The 20,766-nt window shown below is 44.5% G+C and overlaps 1 protein-coding gene across 1 annotated transcript in view; it reads left to right on the top strand.

Moving 5' to 3' along the window:
- LOC308037041 (E3 ubiquitin-protein ligase rnf213-alpha-like) overlaps positions 1-20,474 on the top strand; it is a gene marked incomplete at both ends in the record, with an annotated part of 61,766 nt that extends 41,292 nt beyond the window's left edge. The window contains 25 exons of the mRNA XM_080338485.1: positions 427-617; positions 1,096-1,216; positions 1,641-1,741; positions 2,409-2,582; positions 3,111-3,286; positions 3,365-3,461; positions 3,550-3,664; positions 4,288-4,471; positions 5,692-5,903; positions 6,490-6,591; positions 6,788-7,003; positions 8,432-8,526; positions 9,948-10,098; positions 10,250-10,415; positions 10,582-10,673; positions 12,031-12,285; positions 12,497-12,632; positions 13,392-13,407; positions 14,012-14,092; positions 14,221-14,416; positions 17,147-17,224; positions 17,871-18,071; positions 18,273-18,362; positions 18,769-18,929; positions 20,306-20,474. Of these exons, the coding sequence (XP_080194611.1) occupies positions 427-617; positions 1,096-1,216; positions 1,641-1,741; positions 2,409-2,582; positions 3,111-3,286; positions 3,365-3,461; positions 3,550-3,664; positions 4,288-4,471; positions 5,692-5,903; positions 6,490-6,591; positions 6,788-7,003; positions 8,432-8,526; positions 9,948-10,098; positions 10,250-10,415; positions 10,582-10,673; positions 12,031-12,285; positions 12,497-12,632; positions 13,392-13,407; positions 14,012-14,092; positions 14,221-14,416; positions 17,147-17,224; positions 17,871-18,071; positions 18,273-18,362; positions 18,769-18,929; positions 20,306-20,474 (3,576 nt within the window). The remainder of the gene's footprint in view (positions 1-426; positions 618-1,095; positions 1,217-1,640; positions 1,742-2,408; positions 2,583-3,110; positions 3,287-3,364; positions 3,462-3,549; positions 3,665-4,287; positions 4,472-5,691; positions 5,904-6,489; positions 6,592-6,787; positions 7,004-8,431; positions 8,527-9,947; positions 10,099-10,249; positions 10,416-10,581; positions 10,674-12,030; positions 12,286-12,496; positions 12,633-13,391; positions 13,408-14,011; positions 14,093-14,220; positions 14,417-17,146; positions 17,225-17,870; positions 18,072-18,272; positions 18,363-18,768; positions 18,930-20,305) is intronic.
- Positions 20,475-20,766: the final 292 nt, after the last annotated feature.

The raw sequence follows: 20,766 nt of genomic DNA, 5'->3' as shown, positions 1-20,766 counted from the left end.
AAGTCTTTCCAAAGAACAATTCATTCAACAATCTTAAACATCTCCCTGTGAAACGGAAAAACTGTTCTTTGGAGATACCCAGTTCTCTCTCCTAAACATCAACGGGACTGAAGGCAACAAGCTTAGAAGCTTAGAGACAAAAGTTTCTCTGTGGTGGGAAATCAGTGCTCTGGTTCAGGTATTCAAATAGTATTTAAGACACAACACAGAGTTACACTATGGTACAATTATGGTTTCTATATTTTTCACACTTCCCTACCTAATAAATTCCTATTATGGTGTTTGTTGCTGTGTGCATCAAGCTAAGGTTTTAAGATAATTCCCCATCACAGCCTCCAAAGATTTTTTTTCCACCAAGATGCAACGGGTCTGGGTCAGCTATAAAAGCTATTTTTTTTTCTTTTCTCTTTTTAAATACAATTTCAGTTTGTCACTCTTGACACCTTGAACATTCTCCTGAAGAATGTGCAGCCCACAGGCAACCTTACGTCATTCGAGGCCTGTACAGAATGGCTTAGAAGGGTCAAGTCCGTTAAGCCCTGGATGGAGAGGATCAGTATGGACAATTACCAAATACATCTTTACCAGAAGAAAAGGGAACTCCTGAAGACTGTGTTGTAAGTCCAATTGGCAAAATCACTTCAAAACGCTTTGTTAAGAACTACACATTTTGATCACTGTCACCCACCCTTCAATAAGACCTGTTTTCCTGAACACCTGACTGCATGCTTGATCATGCCCAGGATACTTGCTTTAATAGAGTATGTACCTCCATAGACAAAACCCAGTAATGATTCGATAACACAATTTGGTATGGTGATACTCCAACAAATGAAGTAGACAGGAACATGCCCTATTTTCCTCTCCTTGTTTAGTCTAGTCATCTAAAACTAGCCCAGGAGGTCTTGTGTCCTGAAATCATCTCACAATACCTGAGACCTGTTATAGAAAACTTGGCTGGAAAGGACCTCAGAGGTCTGTAGGGCAGCCTCCAACTTTAAATTGCATCATTGCCAACAGTAGAGTAGGTCACCTGTGGCTGACTCTGGCCAGTCGTGAAGTTTTGTTCAACATGCATGTGTGTGTGTTTTCCAGACACCAGTGGACCTGCACCAACATTGTCTACATGTTCTTTGACCATCTGCTGCATAATGAGACACAAATAGATGAGAAGCTTCTGAGACTTCTTGTGAAGCAGTTCATTTTTGTCTGGAAAGTATGTGCTCACTGCAGTGCTCATCTGGACAATTTATAGCCTTGAAGACCAGCAAAGTTTGGAAGGAACCTTACCTTTCAGGGATTCCCCTGATCGCAGTTTGAGGGGGGACACAGAAATGGGAAGAGGGTGAGAAGAGGATGGAAACACCATCCAGTGCAAAAAACACTGAGATTTTAGAATCATCCTGAAAGACCCCCAAAATCAGAATTTTATTTAAAGGAAGGTTTCCTGGAAAGCTTAAGAACTATTTCAGGCCAATTATCCCTGACATTACATGAGGAAATACACTTGGTGGGTCTGTTTGATTTTGCTGTTTTATTACGCAATTTTGTGGTGCAGATATCCCGTATTGTTCTTCATTCATAGGCCAAAAAGGTATTTCCATTGAGCTTTCACCATCTTTTCTTTTTTTTTTCTACAGCGCCTGACCAAAACACAAAATTTTGAGCCAGCAGAAACTTTTGAGTTGGTGACAAAAGTGCTCAAGATTTGCAACCAAAATGCTGACACCGTGTACCTTGTGTAAGTCCAGGCCAAGAAAAAGGAAGGAAAGGAAAGGAAAGGAAAGGAAAGGAAAGGAAAGGAAAGGAAAGGAAAGGAAAGGAAAGGAAAGGAAAGGAAAGGAAAGGAAAGGAAAGGAAAGGAAAGGAAAGGAAAGGAAAGGAAAGGAGAAAAGAAAAGCTGTTCTGGGGGACATTTTACATCAAAATTTTTTGTAAGGGATGGGGTAAGATCTATACTAATCAATGGGGATGAGTCTCCTCAGGCCAAAGGATTCCTCCTGGAGACTTCTAGTGCCAGGGCATGTAATGCTCAACCTCAGAAGGCCTTGGAGCAAAACCTTTCCCATGTGGCATTGTGCTTGGCTGTTGACAGAGACAACCCTGGAACTGAAAGTGGTGTAATTGATGTAGGAACTCACAGGTCTAGTGAGATTGTGAATACAGCCCATCCCCCTCACCCAGCCACTCTTAGCATGACAGGCCACATCCCTTAGGTGGGATGATTCCCAGTGGAGCCACCCCCTTACTAAACTAGCAGATGTTGCCCTTATTCTCTGTGCACCAGTAAGGCTAGTTAAAAATGGCCATTCAGTGTCAATGGACATGGCAAATGCTGGCCCTGAGAATTCTTTGCCCCAGTGTAAAATCAACCCTGAGTTGTGTTTTCCTTTGGTGACATCTTTCAGGAAAGGTGTGAAGGACTGCAAGAGCTGTCTACTGGAGATCACTGACCCAGCAGAGCTGCCCTGTGGCCACATTTTCTGCTCACAGTGCATCCATGAGTGGAGAAGCAAACAGTGTAAGATCTGCAAGGAAGCCTTCCCAGAGGATTACACACCCACAGCTAGAGCAGTCACAAGGTATCTTGTAACTAGTAAAACAATTAGGTTTTTTTGATCCAGTCTCTATCATTTTGTATAAAATGCTGGAATAGTTATCAGAACAGAGGCTACACAAATGGCGTTAACACATGAGCTTCATGGAAATGTCCATATTTACCACATGTAGCAAACCATTGTTGGTGAAAGAATTCACACAAAGTGATTTGGAGTCAGTTCCAGCCCCTTTATCTCCATCTCTACAGGCTGTCTATCCAGGAATATATACTATATGAGAATCCATTTTCCTTTGTTCTCTAGCTATCTTCAGTGGAGATAACAGAGAAGGAGGGTACAAGGGAAGAAGAAAGTTTGTCCTCAGTATTCAAGAAAAAATGCTATAGTGGGTTTTCTGGGAGTTAATTACCCTGTTTAGTTTAAAAGTGTATTTCTTCTCCACAGTCTACGTGTACCTGGTCTCCTGGTCACATTCAGAGAAGCAGAAAAATAGGTTTTTTCTGGTTTTTTTTGTATTTTGATGGCAGATTTTTATTTCTTTCCTCCCTGTAGGGAAGCTGTTGCATGTCACAACAAATTCAGAAGGAAATGTAACTCCTTCTTTGTGGAGTTTGTCACCACCACTGTTTTGGGAGACAGAAGCACACCATCCCCAGAAGTCATCGCTCAACTGATCCAGTTTGTGGCCTGCAAGCCATCCCACCCTGAGCAGCAGGCAGTTAAAAGGGGTAAGGGCCTGTCTTCACTGGGACCCTGACCTGATCTTGTACTGAAGAAAAATAATGAATGTCATCCTTCATTTTTAGTGTGCAAGTCAAAAAGTGAGCTGTCACCCTTTGAAGAGTGCATGGACACCAGTACAACAATCAAGTCCTCCCTCTTGAAGCTGCTCCTGCGACATGGGTTAGCATGAGCTAGCTCCCAGCCTGATCACTGAGCCATATGGGCTACCTGGATGCTCACATCCTATGTCTTCTTTTTTTTGTCACAGGTTCAACAACATAAAGGTGCACCTGGAAAAATACCTTTCTGAGATGGAGGAAAAGATAACCTTCAACAAAAGGAACTGGAACCATTTCTACTTCATGGTGGTGCGTTGTCTGGAGGTAAGATCAAATATCTTTGAAGATATTTCTGGAATCCATACTCAAACTAACTATCATTTCCTGTCCTGCCCTTTGCAGATCACACTCTTCCTCTCTCTTTCCCCCCACTGGCTCCTAAGGCTGTCTGGAACAGGCTGCTGACCTCTCTTAGTAATGTCCCTAAACATTATCTGAAAGAAACCAGGCCTGAGTTCATAAGGTACAATGTACAGTATGAATTTCAGACCTGGGGCTCCTGAACTTCAGGAGTGCCACTGGCCTGATTTGTAAACCATGAGAGCTTCCCTTGAGCACAGCTGTTACCCTGAGCAGAACTGTCCCTGACCTCTGCTCCACTCTGAACTGGTACACTACAGAAATGCACAAACATCTGTTCAATATGTGATTCTCCACCAAGTGAATCAAGAAGGGAGGCCATCCTCTCCTGTCAGGTTGGGGCTACCCTCAAAGATGACAAAAAATAGTCCATCTGCAAAGTGGGTCATTGCTGGGAACTTGAGATTTGCAGGGTACAACATGACAGCAAAAGAAGCTCTGCACCTCATGAAAAGGCCTAGGTACTACCCAGACCCTATGGCAGCTTTGGACTCAACTTTCCCTCTTTCTCTCTTTCTGTTGAACAGGATTTCATGTATCCTTCTTCCCAAGACGATGTCAGCCAGCTCACTGAAAGCTGCCTCTCTGCTGCAGACCTTTCTGCTTTCTGCTCATGCAAGGTCTCAAAAATTGACACCCTCCAGTTCATAGCCCGTCTCCGGTTCTCCATCAGCCATGTGGCCACTGTACTTGGCAGACAGGTGCTCTGTGGTGAGTCCTTCTGCTAGCAGCAGAGAGCATGGGATTTGTGTTTTCTTATAAGCAGGTTTAAAACAAGCCAAATATTTACCAGTATAAGAGGTTTCTTATGAGGGTAAAAAAAAAAAAAAAAAAAAAGAAAAAAGAAAAAAAAAGAGAGAGTTAAAAAACCACAAAGTTTTCTCTAAATTTAAAAGGATTAATGGACAAATTTTCAACAGGTGATTCAGGATCAGAAGGGCTAATTTATTTCTTTTAAATCTAGATAATTTTTAACCCTCTTGTTCTAATACTATAAAACTATTTTTTTTTTGCAATATTGAAATTGAATGGAGTTGAAGTTGCTAAACTTTGTATATAAACAGGTTGCATCCAAAGATGTGTATGTTGCAACCAAAATGTCTATATTACCTAGAACTTGCTGTGAAAACATTTTCATTTTTCTGGATTGTTTTATCCGTATGAAACATCTAATTTTTGTTCAGAGTTAAAAACAACTTATTTGAATAATGACATTTCCCCCAAATAAACAGTTCTCCAGCCTTAAGGGGTGGTTTGCAGCAGTGTATCACAATAATCATTTAGGTGTCTACAGGTAGGCGCATGTGCTGAGACTCTGTTCTCCTGTCAGTCTGTTGAGAATGACAGGCAGAGTCAGTGGAGTTCATGCTAAACACATGCGAGTCTCTTGGTTTAGAAGAGGATGTATTGCACCTTAAACTCTGTTCACTCACTTTCTTATATCTTTGTCAGCTTTGAAGTGTGCCAAGGTAAAGTCTGAGTAAAGAGACTAACACAATCTTACCTCCACCCTTACAGTCAACAAAGATACAGGAGGCACTTCATAAGAGCAAGATGTAAAGTAGCCCAGAGGATTCCCTTTTCTCTCAGCTACCTAAAATGGAGTAATGAGATTACTCTCTGCCTTCTGGACAGCCTTTGAGAGCCTTACTCTCTGACCTAAGATAGATGCTAGAGAAGATTAACCAACCAAGACCATATAAGGGCCGAAAATGGGAAAACATTGGGCCACTCAGTCCCTGTATTCACTGCCTAGCATTCAACTTCCCTGCATGCTGTAGGTATTAAGAAGCCCAAGATAGTATTGTTGCAGGCCATATTTCTATCCTTGGGGAAAAAGTGTTGTAAGCTAAGCAGGTGTTATGCTTGTAAAAAAGATCTATGATATCTGACTGCATGGGAGTAAGCCTAATGAGAAATCCCACTGTTAGCTGCAGATCCAAACATACCATCTCCTCGTGGGAACAAGCAAGAAGAGCAAGACTTGGTGAATGCAATGAAGCAGCTGGTGGCAAATGCACAGACACCATGGCCTCAAACATTCCTCATCAGAAATCTCTATAACAACTATGGGTTCATCTCACTGCAGAAGATCCTTCAAGCAGAAGAATGGATTTTACCCAGAGGGGTTGAAATTTCACAGGTGAATATCTTCCAAAAGCCTACCTGCAGGTCACTGAAGTTGTGCCACCCAAGCATACAGATGCACACAAGCTTTTTTTTGCAGTCAGCTCTGAGGGTGTATGGCTGGCTAACTTGAGCCCTGCCTGGTGAAATACATCTTATATAGTCTATATAGTCAGTGGGATAGGAATCACCCAGCTTAAGTAATGAAAAATTGCTTCCTGGGGGCTTTCTTCTGTTCTAGGGAGAGATATAAGCTCCTCTAGAGAACAGTTCATTCCTCCTTCATATCTGCTTAGCACACGACTGTTGCCCTGGAGGGACCTATTCAGGTATTTGGAAGACTGCAGAAATGAAATAATTGTACAGTAAAATTCAAGCAGAAGAGATTTCAGACTCCATACCTCTACAGAACCCCAACCTTGCCCTCATGATACAAATGCAAATTTTAAAAGATATAAAAACAGCCTGTAATATTAATAACACAAAAATGACATGATAATTTGCAAGGGGTCCATCTGAATGCTTCAGTGGGCTTGAGAGAGCCTTCTGCACGCTGGTGTTATCTTCATTATGATAACGAAACTTACATCTGTGTTTCACAGCCTATGGATGCCTGGTCAAATATAACACTGATGTTTTCGGTGATGGACAGAGCAGAAAATCAAATAAAAGCCAAAGATCCTCAGGAAGTCCAGAGACTGGTGGTGAGTATCCATTGTGTCCCCTACAGAAGATTTCAGTGGGATGGTTGTAGAAAGTTGTAGGAATTTCCTCCTGAGTTGGAGACAAAAGGATCATCACATTCATGTAAAGCACCACTTTTGAAGCCTACCAGCAGACATGTTAGGTGCCTTATGGGTCTCTTTAGATTCTATCTGGTTTGTTCAATTTCTTTTCTAGCCTGTCATAGAACAAATGGAAAATATCCTCCAAACACCATTGCTCCCAGAAGACCCTCTGGAAAACAAAATGAAGAAGATTGTGGATGCTTTGTGCACACATAAAAACAAGGTCTTGATGGAGGTGGTATTTCACACTGCATTTACTCTGGCCATGTCCCAAAGTCCCCTCACTCAGCTTCTCAGAAATATCTGCTTTAAGCCTCATCTGGTAGAGGTAAGTCAAGATGTATGAATAGAGAAACTTCCCTTCATGATAACACTGTCAGGGGTGGGATCTGCTTTTACACAACAAGCTCTGTTAGCTTACAGACAGATTTGGTTTGGGTCAGTTTGCTGCTTTTTGGCTTGTTGTAAACACCATATGGAGCTTTCTAGTCCTTCTTCTCTCTTCTGGACAGTCCACTGAGAACAAACTGACACTATCAGTCACTATCTGTATTGAAAGTGGGGGACATAGCCTGATGGAGATATCGATATTTCTCCAGTGAGTCTAAGGGAGCCCAGGGGGCTGCCAAATATTAGTTGTTGACTGAGCTTATGTGATCAAATTGTAGCCCAGATTTCTTCATTCTGACCCCAGATAAGCCAGTTGTCAGGTAGAGATAAACTTTCTACTAAACCAGGCACCTCTGTGCATCTAAAGATACATAAATTATTCCTGTTGTTTGAGGAGTGCAGAAAGAAAATGAGATGTGCATTGCCCATGTCTTGGCTGTGAAGACAATAACAGTGTTCAGATCCTGCTGCTTCCCTCCTAATCCTCAATTTGGTAGGCAGATATTGAAGAAGTGATGAAGATGCAAACCTGGGCCTCACTGTTCTTGTTAAGGCCAGCCATGCCCAATGTATTCCCAGATGGTACAAAGCTGCATCCCTTAGTTTTAGTCAAGCTTTCTCATGTACCCATTTGAACATAATGTGTTTATCTTCAGCACTGTTACTTCTCCAGTAGATGAGAAGCAAACTAGTAAAATGGTTACATGATTCCTCCAATCCTTCTTTACACCTGTTTTCTTTCTAAGTGTTCATACCTTCCCACCATGCCTGAAGACCTGCTTTTTGATCAGAAGAACTGGAAAATTGGTGAAAATGATACTCTCTGGAGTAAGTACAAGGAAATTTTACTTCATCCCAGCCCAGCTGTTCCTATATGGACGGCAGACATAGGAATCTTGCTAGAAAAGTGCCCTGAGATAGCCTGGCCAGGGGATGGATGGAAGGAGGAACTGGTGGATGGAGGGAAGGGTGGCTTTCTTCAAAGATACCTCTGTGCTTCTGTTGGGAACTTTACCAATCTCCTTTCAGATGCAGCAACTCCAAGTCCGTTTAAGGCAAATTCTGGGAGAATCAGTTTGTGAGACCAGATCCCAGTAGATGGGAAGAAGGTCTTACTTGGACAGGTCCTAGGCTGTTGCCTCCCCCAGTTAGTTTCTCGCTGCATTTACATCATGGGGGATTTTGTAACTGCGAGACAACTAACTGATTAATCTAATTCCCTTTCATACACAGCTTGTAAGTGTGGATCATACTGGGTCATCACAGATGTAAGTGCCTTGTTTATTTGTGATGCTGAGTGTCTTCTGTCTGCTGTTTTAGGTTTTCTGCCCTATGTCTTACACTGCTGTCATTTCTTTACCTACAGTGCGGACGTCCCTGGGTAGTTAAACAATGCCCATGTGGTGCTAAAGTTGGGGGAACTCATCACAATCCTTTGAGTGATTTTGAGAAGAAGAAAATGTAAGTTGATGCTCCCTGCCCTACAGGTCAAGAGAGATTAACAGGGATACGGCCACTTGAACCTCTGTCACGGAGGCACCCTGAGGTTAATTTAAGGGACAACAGGGTCCAAAACAACTTTTATTAAACCGGTGAGAAACAGGGTTTTAGCACTCCAAAAGTGACTTAAATAAAGGTTCGGATATCAGTTGAGGAAAATTATTTAGGGGCAGCAACCACTACAACAGGCGGTCCACAGAGTGCATGCACGTGGCTTCACTCAAAACAATGCCAGAGTCACCCCTGAGTCCCGGAGAAGAACACACTTGCCCAAACCCGGAGCAGGATTATTTTTAAAGAGATACACGTACTCGTAGCGAGTACGGAAAGTGTACACTCGCGATTCCGCGAGGGTAAATTTATAATGCACTCGCAATCCTGCGAGGGTTAATTTACTTACACGTGCAAATGTGCACAGAATATTACACGTGCTTACGTGGAAGCACGGGAGGAAAGTACACTCACGATTGTGCAACGGTAAATTTAAAGTACGCGTGCAGATGTGCACGGAAAGTTACACGTGCATATGTGCACGGAAGGAAAATACACCTGCAATTCTGTGAGGATTAATTTTACACATGCTTATATGGAGCACGGAGAGTTATATGTGCATATGTGCACGGAAAATATAAATATTCTGCGAGAAGTTTTACTCACAGCCGTGGCGGCGAGGCAAGCGGAGTCTCCATCCTGGGGAGCTGGGAGGGGCCGTGGCTCCCGGCGGCAGTGGCAAAGCTCGTGCTCCGAGAAACTCCGCGACAATGGGCGGAGTTTCGACGAGAATCCCATTTTTGTAATTTGATCAGACCTGACTGTAGGCATTGTTAAAGCTCCTCCAAACCCCCCACACTGGCTGTGGGTGCCCCCGAAGCCTCCCAAAAACATCCCCCACCCTGGGCATGGGCGCCCAGCGGCTCTGCTAATGGCCCTGGCCAGGGTGCTCTGGGGCCAAACAAAAGAAGCTGTTAGCCTCAAGTAGCAGAGAAAGAAAGGAGATGTGCCCACTCCTCCATGCTGAAGGACGGAGGGGGAGAGAGGGGCAGAGAGGGGGAGTAAGGGGGGGATTGCATTCTGCCACAACCTCTTTCCATTCTCTGGGCACAGGGGAAACACTGTACCTGTGCAAAGCAAGGTCTTGGTTATCCAGGGTCCAATCACAGGAGGATATGTTGCAAATACCTACTAGAGGGAACAGAGAGGAGAGAAAGCCTGAATGGCATGAAACAGCTAGAAAGTGCATTTATTCCCTTCCAGGTGTCTCATCTCACCCCGAGTTCATACATTTTCTGACCCAGGGATGGTTGAGACTCTGTCCATGTCAACTTACATGAGATGAGCCCAATCATTGAAAGTGTAAACTGAATTATATATCTTTATCACAGCACAGAAGATAAAACAGGAAAAGGATATATCCTTGGGAGCCCTTCAATACGGGTAATTGAGTTGGAGAGGAACCTGTCACCTGCCTCTGTCTGTCTTGCAAGAGCTCTGCTGCATTCGTCCATGCTACTGGGGACCTATACAGATAAAAAGGTGAGACAGCCCCTGCTTCTTTCCTCTCCCTACCTCCTGCCTGTCTGTCCACCTCACTTAAATTGCAGCTTCCACATGATGAATAGCTACTGCCCTACTCTGGGAGGAAGCTTTCTTGAGAGCCAAATTAAGAAATTACCCTGTCTTCCAGGCAATTCTGAGTCTGATGACAGAGAAGCCAAAGGATGTGGCAAAATTCTTCTGGGATCACCTTAAAAAAGATATTGAATTACTGGCAGAGGCACTTAGCAGAAACAAAGAGGATGCCACAGTGACTGTCCATCTATTTCTCCAGCATTTGAGCAATGCTACAACAGGTAAAAGTACATTCCACACACAGGGAGGGTATGAGCAGGTTTGCATCAGGTTGGTTTTCACATAGCCAGTGAAACAGGTGGCTCTCATCCCAGGACTGCAGCTGTACTGCACTGATGCCATTGTCTACTGGGAGAGGGTCCTAATTTTGCATTGCATTTCCTACAGGACAAAACATGGACTTGAACAGTTTGCCTAGGCAAGAAGATCGAAGGCAGTGGGAAACCTGCTTTAAAACCCTGGCTCAGCCATTCTTCCAGGTATGCAAGGGACTGGTCACTGGTGTTTCGGGTATCCCATATACAGACTACCACTTTACTAGGGATTAGGTTCAGAGCACATATGGGCTTCTCTTTAGTATCTTTAGCAGTGATCTAGGCAAGAGGATCCAGGGCACCCTCAGTAAGTTTGCAGACAACATCAACTTGGGTGGGAGTGCTGATCTTCTGGAGGGTAGGAAGGCCATACAGAGGGATCTGGACCGGCTGGATCAGTGGGCTGAGGCCTGTTGTATGAGGTTTAACAAGGCCAAGAGCTGGGTCCTGCACTTGAGTCACAACAACCCCAGGCAGCGCTACAGGCTCGGGGAAGAGTGGCTGGAAAGTGCCTGGTGGAAAAGGACCTGGGGCTGTTGGTCGACAGCCGGCTGAACATGAGCCAGCAGTGTGCCCAAGAAGGCCAAAAAGGCCAAGAGCATCCTGGCTTGTATCAGGAATAGTGTGGCCAGCAGGACCAGGGCAGTGATTGTCCCCCTGTACTCAGCACTAGTGAGGCTGCACCTTGAATCCTGTGTTCAGTTTTGGGCCCCTCAGCACAGGAAAAACATTGAGGTGCTGGAGAGAGTTCAGAGAAGGGCAACGAAGCTGGTGAGAGGTCTGGAGCACAAGTCTGATGAGAAGCAACTGAGGGATCTGGGACTGTTTAGCCTGGAGAAAAGGAGGCTGTGGGGAAACCTTTTCGCTCCCTACAGCTACCGGAAAGGAGGTTGTAGTAGCAGGGGGGGTCTGTCTTTCTTCCCAGGTAGCGAGAGATAGGACAAGAGGAAAATTCCTTAAATTGTACCAGGGGAGGTTTAGGTTGGATATTAGGAAAAATCTTTTCACTGAAAGGGTTTTGTGCATTGGAACAGGCTGACCAAAGAAGTGGTTGAGTCACCATCCCTAGAGGTGTTTGAAAAACACATAGATGAGGTTCTAAGGGACATGATTTAGTGATGACGTTAGATTAATGGCTGAACTCGATAATCTTTTCCAACCAAAAGAGTCCTATGATTCTGTGAATACCCAGACATACCTAATAAGCTGGGACATTCTCACACATGATAAACAGTTTTATCACCTAGTATTATCACCTCTTTTTTAAGATGCTTTTTATATGCTGATTCAAAACCACTTTAGAAAAATATGGCTTTATGCCTTGGATGGCAAGAGAATTCCCTGTTGGTTTCTTCGTGGACAATTTTATTCTTGTCTCAGCTTTGTTCTTAAACAGGAGGTTTTATTGTTTCTTCCCTTCCTTCAGAGCCATCACTGTCTTCCCTCATGAGAAGACGGTAAAAGTCCTCCCAAACCCTTTTGTAACAAAAAGCAGATCCTAACAACCCTTCAAATTACACAGGCCTTGGAGAAGAACCTTACTTCCGTCAAGCAGCAGAGGATGAGAGATCTTCAGGGCTCCAACCTGCTCCTACAAATAGCTTATGGTGAGACAGCTCCTTTTGAAGATGAGCCAAACCTGGGACTGATTGGCCTGTCCGACATGTGGCAATATGAACAGAAGATGTCCATCCAGGCCCTAATGCATCTCCTTCAACAAGAACACAGAGAAGGTGAAGGGAACTGCTACCCTGTTCTTCTGGAGCTCACGTCTAAGGTTCGCTATAGAAACATTCCTCCTCCTTCAAAGCAGAGACAGGCAGCATATGGATTCACCATTCTTGGTGTCAGTGGGGCACCAAGTTGGCAAATTTCCTGTGTTTCTCAGTAAAGTGCCCTTCTCTTGAATACCACATAATGCCAGATAAAATCCTGGTTTCTCAGAAAAGTGTGTGGATAGCAAAGTCATGCTGAATTTTCCCTTCCAGATCCAAAACATCCAGCATGTCCAATACCTGCCTGATATTTTCAGTCTGCAGAAAGCCCTGATCCACTTCTTCCAGAACAACCATAAAGGGGAATTATACTCAGTACAACAGTTCTTAGATCGATCTGAACTTTCAGGTATGACATGGGTCTATTCCAATCACAGTAAACTGGCCTCTACTACTCCTACATGCTCCTCCCTGATGTTATAGCTAGACTGTGACTTCTGTTGCAAGCTGTGAGGGAACAGCAAACACAAGGCTGATCCATGAGGTAAGATGAGCCAGGAGCTAGTGGTGACCACAGAACAGCCATGGCAGCAACCAGCAGTCCCACATTATCAGGGCAAGGCCAGGGTAGTGACAGAGCCAGGTTCTGTCAACAGCTTAGTGATCATAACACAAGGCAAGGCAATAAGTCTAGGAAGCCCAGTCAATAAGTTACAAGAGCAGGAGACAGGTCTGCTTACAACTCAAGCACTGGCCTGAGTTTACATGTGTTTCCTGGGCTCATGAGGAAGGGGTGGAGTCCCCAGGTCAGGCTGATCAGGCCTGTTAGTGCCCTCAGGGCCCTGACACAAGCTCACAGTGGTGACTTGTACTCATCTCCATCTTCATGGTCATCTTTAGGGTTTGGAGGAGAGGGTAGAGATCTCTGAGACACTGGAATGATCTCTGAAACACTGGAATGGGTCTTGGGCAGATTGGCTCCCACCCTCACAGTAGGTATAGCCATCAGGACCTGAGAAACTTGTACAGACTTTTCCTTCTGTTTCAGCCATGGATGGGCAACATACACAAGACAGGCTTTTAAGACTCTAAGCAGGTGTATTAGCATGGTGCATGTGAGCTGGGATTCAGCACCCCTTAATGCCAAATATGTTATAATATGGACTAGAAAAAAATGAGTTCTGGTAAGCTTGGAGCCACAGCTGTGGAAGGCAACCAAGGTCCAGCCTAACACAGTTTACTCATCAGTTGCACACCATAAGCTTTATCTTTCAAGGAGACAAAAATAAATATTTTTCAATTGCTTTCTCTTCAGACCATGCATTGACATTGCTGTTTTTCTCCCCTCTTTTCTCCTGAAGAGGACCAGCGTTCAACTTTCTGCCGAGCTATAGGGATCATCCAGAAAGTCTGGAGCAATATCAGAATGAAGCCACTGTGCTCAGGTATTTTGACTTACCAGGTATTTTGACTTCCCTTTCCTAAGCCATTGATGAAGGCTAGAACACATGCCAGTTGCTGACCTTGCTTTGGTTTGACCCTTTAGCTGAAAACAAATTAAAAACCCTTCCAAAACCAGAAAAACTTATATAAAAAAACCTCCAAAAATATTTTAACAAAAGCTAGCCTGAGTTTCACCCTTGGGAGGATTCTTCCTAACATCGCATGAGGCAGAAGATAAACTCTCCATTTTGTTACAGATGTCAGTGTCCCCCAAGACCTGCTGCCAAAGGACATCAATGCCAACACTCCTGCCCTAAAACTCCTTCCAACTCCAGCTTCTATCAGTTATTTTGTGACAAGTCTTCTCATACAGCTCCAGAACAGATGTGTGGAGACAGCTACACAGATCACAAAGGAAAAGCAATGGTACGTTTCAAACTATACCTGTAGAGAAAATCAGGAGGTGTCTGCATATGTCATTGACTGCAAAGTGGGATGAGGTTAAAAGTAAGCTGCTATCTTTAACAGCAAATGGTTAACTTCTTCTCTTCCAGGTTCATCTCTGCAGAAGAGGTGAAACCATCTTCGGTGCTGACAATAACTGAGAATGATTTGATCACTGCAGCGCTGGCCAACTCCCAGTATGTGATAGAGGAAGACAACATCAAGACAACAGACTTTGACTTCCAGACACTGCAGCGGCAAGTGATTCAACGTTTTATCAGTGGGAAACCTATCATCAAAGCTCAGGTGAGCTTAGCATGACACACTTTCATCACAAGCCAAGTTGCAGTGCCTCAGGCCAGCAGAGGGTGTAGGATGCTATTTCTAGGACCTAGTACTCACCTCTCTAGAGCTGGAACAAATATGCTTGTAGGTTTGACAGCCTGCCACTGCATCTATCTGCATTCTTTGGATTGTAGCCATTGTGTGGTCAAAAACCACAACCTGTGCTCAGTAAACCTTTGTGTTGTGAAAGGCAGTGTGAGCCTTTCTGTTCAAAACCTGAAGAGGAGGTTGGCCTGGATTTTCTTATAATGCAGTAGGAGTCAAACATCATCTAAGAAGACTCAAAAGGGTTGAATTCCTGGGCATAGTATGGGGTTGGAGTCTAATGTGGGTCTCTGAACCATGTTGGCGAAACTGATCTTCTGCTGTGATATTCATCTTCACTTACCCACATTAGCCTTTGACTTTCCTCCAGCAACATTCAGGGGATCAGATTTGCAAATGGTTATTCTCGTCCAGAAAGGCAGGCCAGAGGTACATACCTCAAAAATTAAGTCTTGTGGGACAATGAATTTCAGTACATAAGTCCCTTCAGCCCCTTTACAACTCCCCATAACCCTCAAGTGGTTATGTAAAATTTGCCTGGTTGTTGTCCCAGATATTTCCTATGCCAGAGGAAGGGCCTACTGGGTGTTTGGATTTGTGAAATGTGAAAAACTGGCCATGAGGGAGTGGGGAAAAAGCGGTTCAAGGGCATTATAATTTGTTTGTCACATAGTGATTCATGTCCACCAGCTTGTCCAGTAGTAGTGTAGGATAAGCAGAGAAACTAATACACAGTCACAGAGAAACTGAACAAGTTTGGCTAGAAAGATCTCTGGATGCTTCTGGTCCAACTGTTTTCTCCAAGTAAGGCTAATTTCGAAGCAAGAGCAGACAGCTCAGGGTGTCTAGTTTAATTTTGGAAATCTCCAAGGACAGAGATTCACTGGCACTCTGCCCCTGTTTTGATGTTTTAGCACTCTCACTGTCAGAATGTTTTCTGCATGCTTTACTTAAGATCCTTGGTTCCCCTTTGTCCTTATTGCCTTCACTGCGATTCCCCATTTAGTAGAAGAAGAACAATTAGATTCTCCCCACAGAGCTCTCTTTTACAGGGTGAACAATCCCCTGCAGCCCTTCAATTACCTTGTTGGCCTCCGCTGGACTGCCTTCAATTTGTCAATGTCTCTTGTACTGAGGAACCCCAAATTTGACACAGTACTCAAATGTCATCTCATAAGCACCGAATAGATGGAAAGAATCACTTCCCTCATGCTGCTGCATGCACTCCTGCTTATATATCCTGGTGTGCGCATGACCTTTTTCACCATATGAGCACATCTCTGACTCCTGTTCAACCTGTCCACCAGGACACACAGGTCTTTTTTGCAAAGATGCTCCAGAACTGGTCTGCTCTCAGCCTATGCTGTTGGATATTATTGTTCCATCACAAATGCAGAATTTTGCATTTGTCTTTGCTGAACTTCACGAGGTTCCTGTTGGCTTGTTTCTCCAGCCTGTTGAGACCCCTCTGAATGGCAGCCATGCCCTTCAGCAAATCAGTTCTTTCCCGCAATTCAATATCATACACAAACTTGCTAAGATGTTATGTCAGTTGTTGCTGAAGTAGCTTACCAACATCAGCCAGCTCCCTTAGCACCATTGGATGCATTCCATCTGGTCTCACGGACATGTGCATATCCAGCTGTACTGGGTCTGACTGCGATGGGGTTAATTTTCATCACAGTAGCTTGTATGGTGCTGTGATATAGATTTGTGATCAAAACAGTGCCTATAATACACTAATGTTTCAGCTATTGTCAGACAGCATTTGCACAGCATCAAAGGCCTTCTCCATTACTCATTCTGCTCCTCCTCAGTGAATAGATTTGGGATGTGCAAGAGTTTGGGAGGGGACACAGCCAGGTAGATGATCCAAACAAACCAAAGAGGTGTCACATAACATCATGCTCAGCAATGAAATGGGCAAGAGGGGATTTTTAGGGATGTTAGTCATCTTTTGCTCATGAAGTGGCTAGGAATCGGTCTGCCCATGGGACATAGTGAGTGGTTACCTTTGTATCACTTGAGGGTTTTTCTCATTTTAATTCTTCTTTTCCTCTATTTCCATCCCACTGGTGGTAAGGAGGGGAGGGAAGTGAATGAGCAGCCCTGTGATGCTTAGCTGCCACAACAGCAATTTATCTCTGTCCCTAATTTTGTCATTTTTCTTGATATGTCTTTAAACTTTGCCAGTAAACAAAGAGCACTGAAAGCAGATCTTTACAATAAAAAGTGAGGCAAAGAAAGCAGTGAGCATCTTGATGAGTTGGTTTTCCATGTCCTTTGTCAGTAGGTCCCCTTCCCTTTTGAGCAGTGTGCCCAGTTTTCATCTGGTCTTCCCTTTGCTACTGAGGTACTGATGGAGGAGACCTTCTTGTTTGCCTTCACATTCCTCAGCAGTTTCAACTCCAGATGAGTTTTGTCTTTCCTAACTCCATCCTTACATGCCCAAGCAATGTCTCTGTATTCCACATGGGTGGTTCCTCCCTGTTTCTGCCAACCTTATGCCTCCTACACCAGGCTGTCATTGCCACCAGCCCTGCAGCCAAGATGGGTAGCTGTGTCCTACTGCATGGCCATGGGTTTCCTATTTGTCCTGTGCCAGGTCATACTTTGTGTCTTCATAGCCACTCATTTGCTTTCCAGACGGCTCCATCCTTTACACCAAACAGCATGAAGACCCTGCAGTACACAAAAACAAAAGTGAGAGAACAGCTGCAACAGGTATGAAAGAGTTTACCATCTTTATTTTTTTTGTCCATCTAAGCTTTCTTCTGCTTAGTGATGTTTATTGATAAGCCACCACAGAGGACAGAGAGCTCGACAGAGAATACAGCACCTGCAGGATGTGTAAAAATGTCCAAATCCAAATCATGTTGGTGGCTGGAGACTCACAAGGAGCCAGCTTTCTTTGCTGGCTCTAAAGGGAATCTAAGCACCTCAGATGGACTCATCTGTCCAAGTGTCTAAACCAAGGGGATATGGTGACCACAGTGTGCCATGCACTGGCATGGTAGATCAGCACAGGTGGCAACTCCAGGGTTATTGTTCCTGCTTGCAACTAGACTAGGGAACCCATATCCTTGTAGAGTCTGCATCTTTCCCATGTAAACAGAATCACAGAATGCTAGGGATTGGAAGCGACCCCAAAAGATCATCTAGTCCAATCCACCTACCAGAGCAGGAACACTTAGATGAGGTTACACAGGAATGTGTTCCTGGACATCACTTAGTTATCTCTAAGTCTCCCTCTGATAAGAGGGCAGAACTGGTACCAAAGGTCATATGGTCCCTTCACAGTACAGACACACTTGCAGGATGTAGATCGTGTGTGAGAGTCACAATATGGCTATATTTCTCCTATTGATAGGAATCACTAAGTGTGAAACAGCTGAAACAGATCATGGAAGAAGCCCGATCAGTGAATGCCATTTCCCAAACACTTGCCACCTTGAAAGTGGCTTCTGAGTTCCTGGCTGTGACTGGTGGGGACCCAGGGCGCCAGTTGTCTGAGTACATAAAAAATGAGCTGAAGATGGATGCAAGTGCGGAACAGTTCAGAGACATGCCGGTAAGCAAGGCACTTTGCTTGTGCTGAATGAGAAATTGGCTGAACGTTGCTATCCCTCATACCCTCCCCTAAGGATTAAGACATGAAGTTTCAAGCCACATAATTCTGTGAGCTAACCCAGAGCACCGTTAACCCAGCTGTGGCCCTTCTGAAGAGCAGGAACTGGCTGACTGATTGCCCTTCTGTTTTCTCCTCCTCCAGGTGGTACCAAGCACTCAGCTGAGGCACATCCTGTCTCTGTGGCAGACATTGTCAGCAAAGAGATCTGTGCTGCTAGTGCAGATGAATCAGGTGAGGGAGGCAGCCCAGTTCAGAAAACTGTCTACAAAATCTGCGGGAAGAGAGAAACTTTTTGACAAAGTTGATTTTCTGTGGAAGACTTTAGAAATTTTTAGGAAAAAAATAGGAAAAAGTTGTGACGTAAATATCTTACATTTCAGCAAGAACCAAGTAATATTCATCTACTCTAGTCATGTAAGACTCTTGGAAAAGAGTGATCCACAAGATTTTGTAGTAGAGGCAGTGGTGCTTTCTGACATGGGTCACATCAGCAGCTGGTGCTGTGGTCTCTGGTGGCCCTGGCAGAAGAGACAGGAGCAAAGAGGATCCCAGTCCTACCTCTTCCGTCCGATACAGCCCCCAAATGGTCTTTTCAGGGAGTCCCAGGCTGTCCTCTTGCTGATGTTTGTCATTGCAGAATCCCTTCTGCCTGGTTTCTGAGCAGTACCATGAGGAGTTGAGCACAGAGGAGGAAGAGACTCTGACTACTGCGCTCTCCACAGTCAACTTGGACTTGTTCCTCATTGAGCTCCATGAGATGATCATGGTGCCTCTGGATGGCTTTGATCCACACTGGGGGTAAGAGCGGAATTTTCTGGGTTTGTTCCAATGGTAGGTACCGACTCTTTAGACCTGGCAGGAAGGGATCTTGAAGTCCCTTTTAAAGTGGGCTCTTCAAACTTGCTGGAGGGAAGGACCATGCCTTCCAAAAGTCGGAGTTACTGCAGCTGTGATGAGCATCATTGAGTCTTTTTGTGATGCCCAGGCAAAGAGAAGTGGGAGTAAAATACAGCACAAACCCCAGCAGCTTCAGTTCACCTGGCTGTCACAGGGAAGCAAGAAAACTACTAAAAATCATACCATCATGGAAACTTAGGTTGGTAGGGTCCTCTGGAGGTTTCTAGTCCACCCCTTGGTTCAGGCAGGTCTCACTTCAAAGATACAGGAAACTGTTCAAGGTCTTGTCCAGTTGTGTTCCGAATTTCTCCAAGGATAATGCCACCACCATTCTGCATTGTCCCAGGGCTGCACCACCCACGTGGAGAATATTTTTTCTTTGTGTTTAGTCAGGATTTCCACTGCTGCATCTTGTTCTTGTTAATTCTTGTGTTTTGATTGGGCATTCCAAGAAGAGTCTGGTTTTATCTTCTTGACACCTTCTACTATGTAGTTAAAGATGCATTTAGAATTCCCCTTCAACTTCTTTGTTGAACCCAGTTCCCTACCTTTTCTTCATATGTCCTGTGTCTAGATCTCTAATCATACTGGTTGCACTCCCCTAAACTCACTCTAAAAGGTCAATGTTTTTCTTGTACTGGAAGCACAAAATCAGCCACAATCCTCCAGGTGTGATATCACAAGTGCCAACAGAGGAGAAAAATCACTTTCCTTAACCAGATGGCTACAATCTTGTTGAAACAGTTCTGTATGTGTCTGGTCTTGGGGAAAGAAAAAAAGAGGGGAATCATGTAAGGGAACAAAAAAGGTGCCCCCTATACAGGACCAGTAAGAATCACCAATGTGAGAATATGACCATATCACCTCCCTTTCCCTGTTTCATGCACCAGAAAGGTGTCCTAATACCATAGTGACAGCATGACAGACTCCATGAAGAAGAGACCATGGAATATACTGAGTGGAGTTCAGTAGAGTTCAGCATGTTGTGTTATACCTGAGAAGTGAGAGGCAGTCAGTGAAGCTGAGAGCTCAGCTTTGAGGAGACCACAACCTCTGCTTGGGTGCAGTTGACAATACTGACCAACAGTTATCCACATTGTTGTCTGCTACCACCAGAGACACCCCAGAGAATACTGCCTGGCTTCCAGCTGCAAGGTCATCTCAGGGGTGCCAGAGTGGAGTGTCACTGACCGTCAGCATTGCCTGCCAAAAGTCAGGGCATTTGGAAACCCAGCAGTTATCCAGACACTTAAAATTGTGATCTGTCTCACCCACAGGCTGCAGGAGACTTTCAGATCCTTCCTGGAAGACAGGCAAGATGATGCCTCCATTGCAAACCTGACAGGCACTTTGAGTCCAGACCTACTACTGAAGAATGTTGTTTCCATCTGGAAGACAGCTGTGAGGGCTAGCAAACTTCATAGCCCTACTTACATACAGGAGTGACAACCTAACTTTAGCTAAGTACCCCAGAAATTAACCCACCTGCAGCTTCTCCAACCCAGTTGTCAGTGCCCTGAGTGCTTTAATGGTCTTGACCAACCTCACCCAGTATTTCCACCCATGCACCCATTGTCCACTGGTCCAGGAGCTTCACTTAAGCTCAGCCCTGGACCTTCTGTCCCTGCTTGAGCTATGCTGCAGTTGCATTGGTGTCCAGCCCTGTGCCCTAACAATCCTGATTTACTCACTAGTCTTCCAGCACTGGCCTTGGGCCTGCCTCATCACATCACCTTGA

The sequence above is a fragment of the Nesoenas mayeri genome, assembly GCF_963082525.1.
Source record: "Nesoenas mayeri genome assembly, chromosome: 1".
Taxonomy (NCBI): Eukaryota; Metazoa; Chordata; class Aves; order Columbiformes; family Columbidae; genus Nesoenas; species Nesoenas mayeri.
The sequence above is the reverse complement of the archived record's forward strand: the minus strand, read 5'-3'. Positions and strand labels throughout refer to the sequence as shown.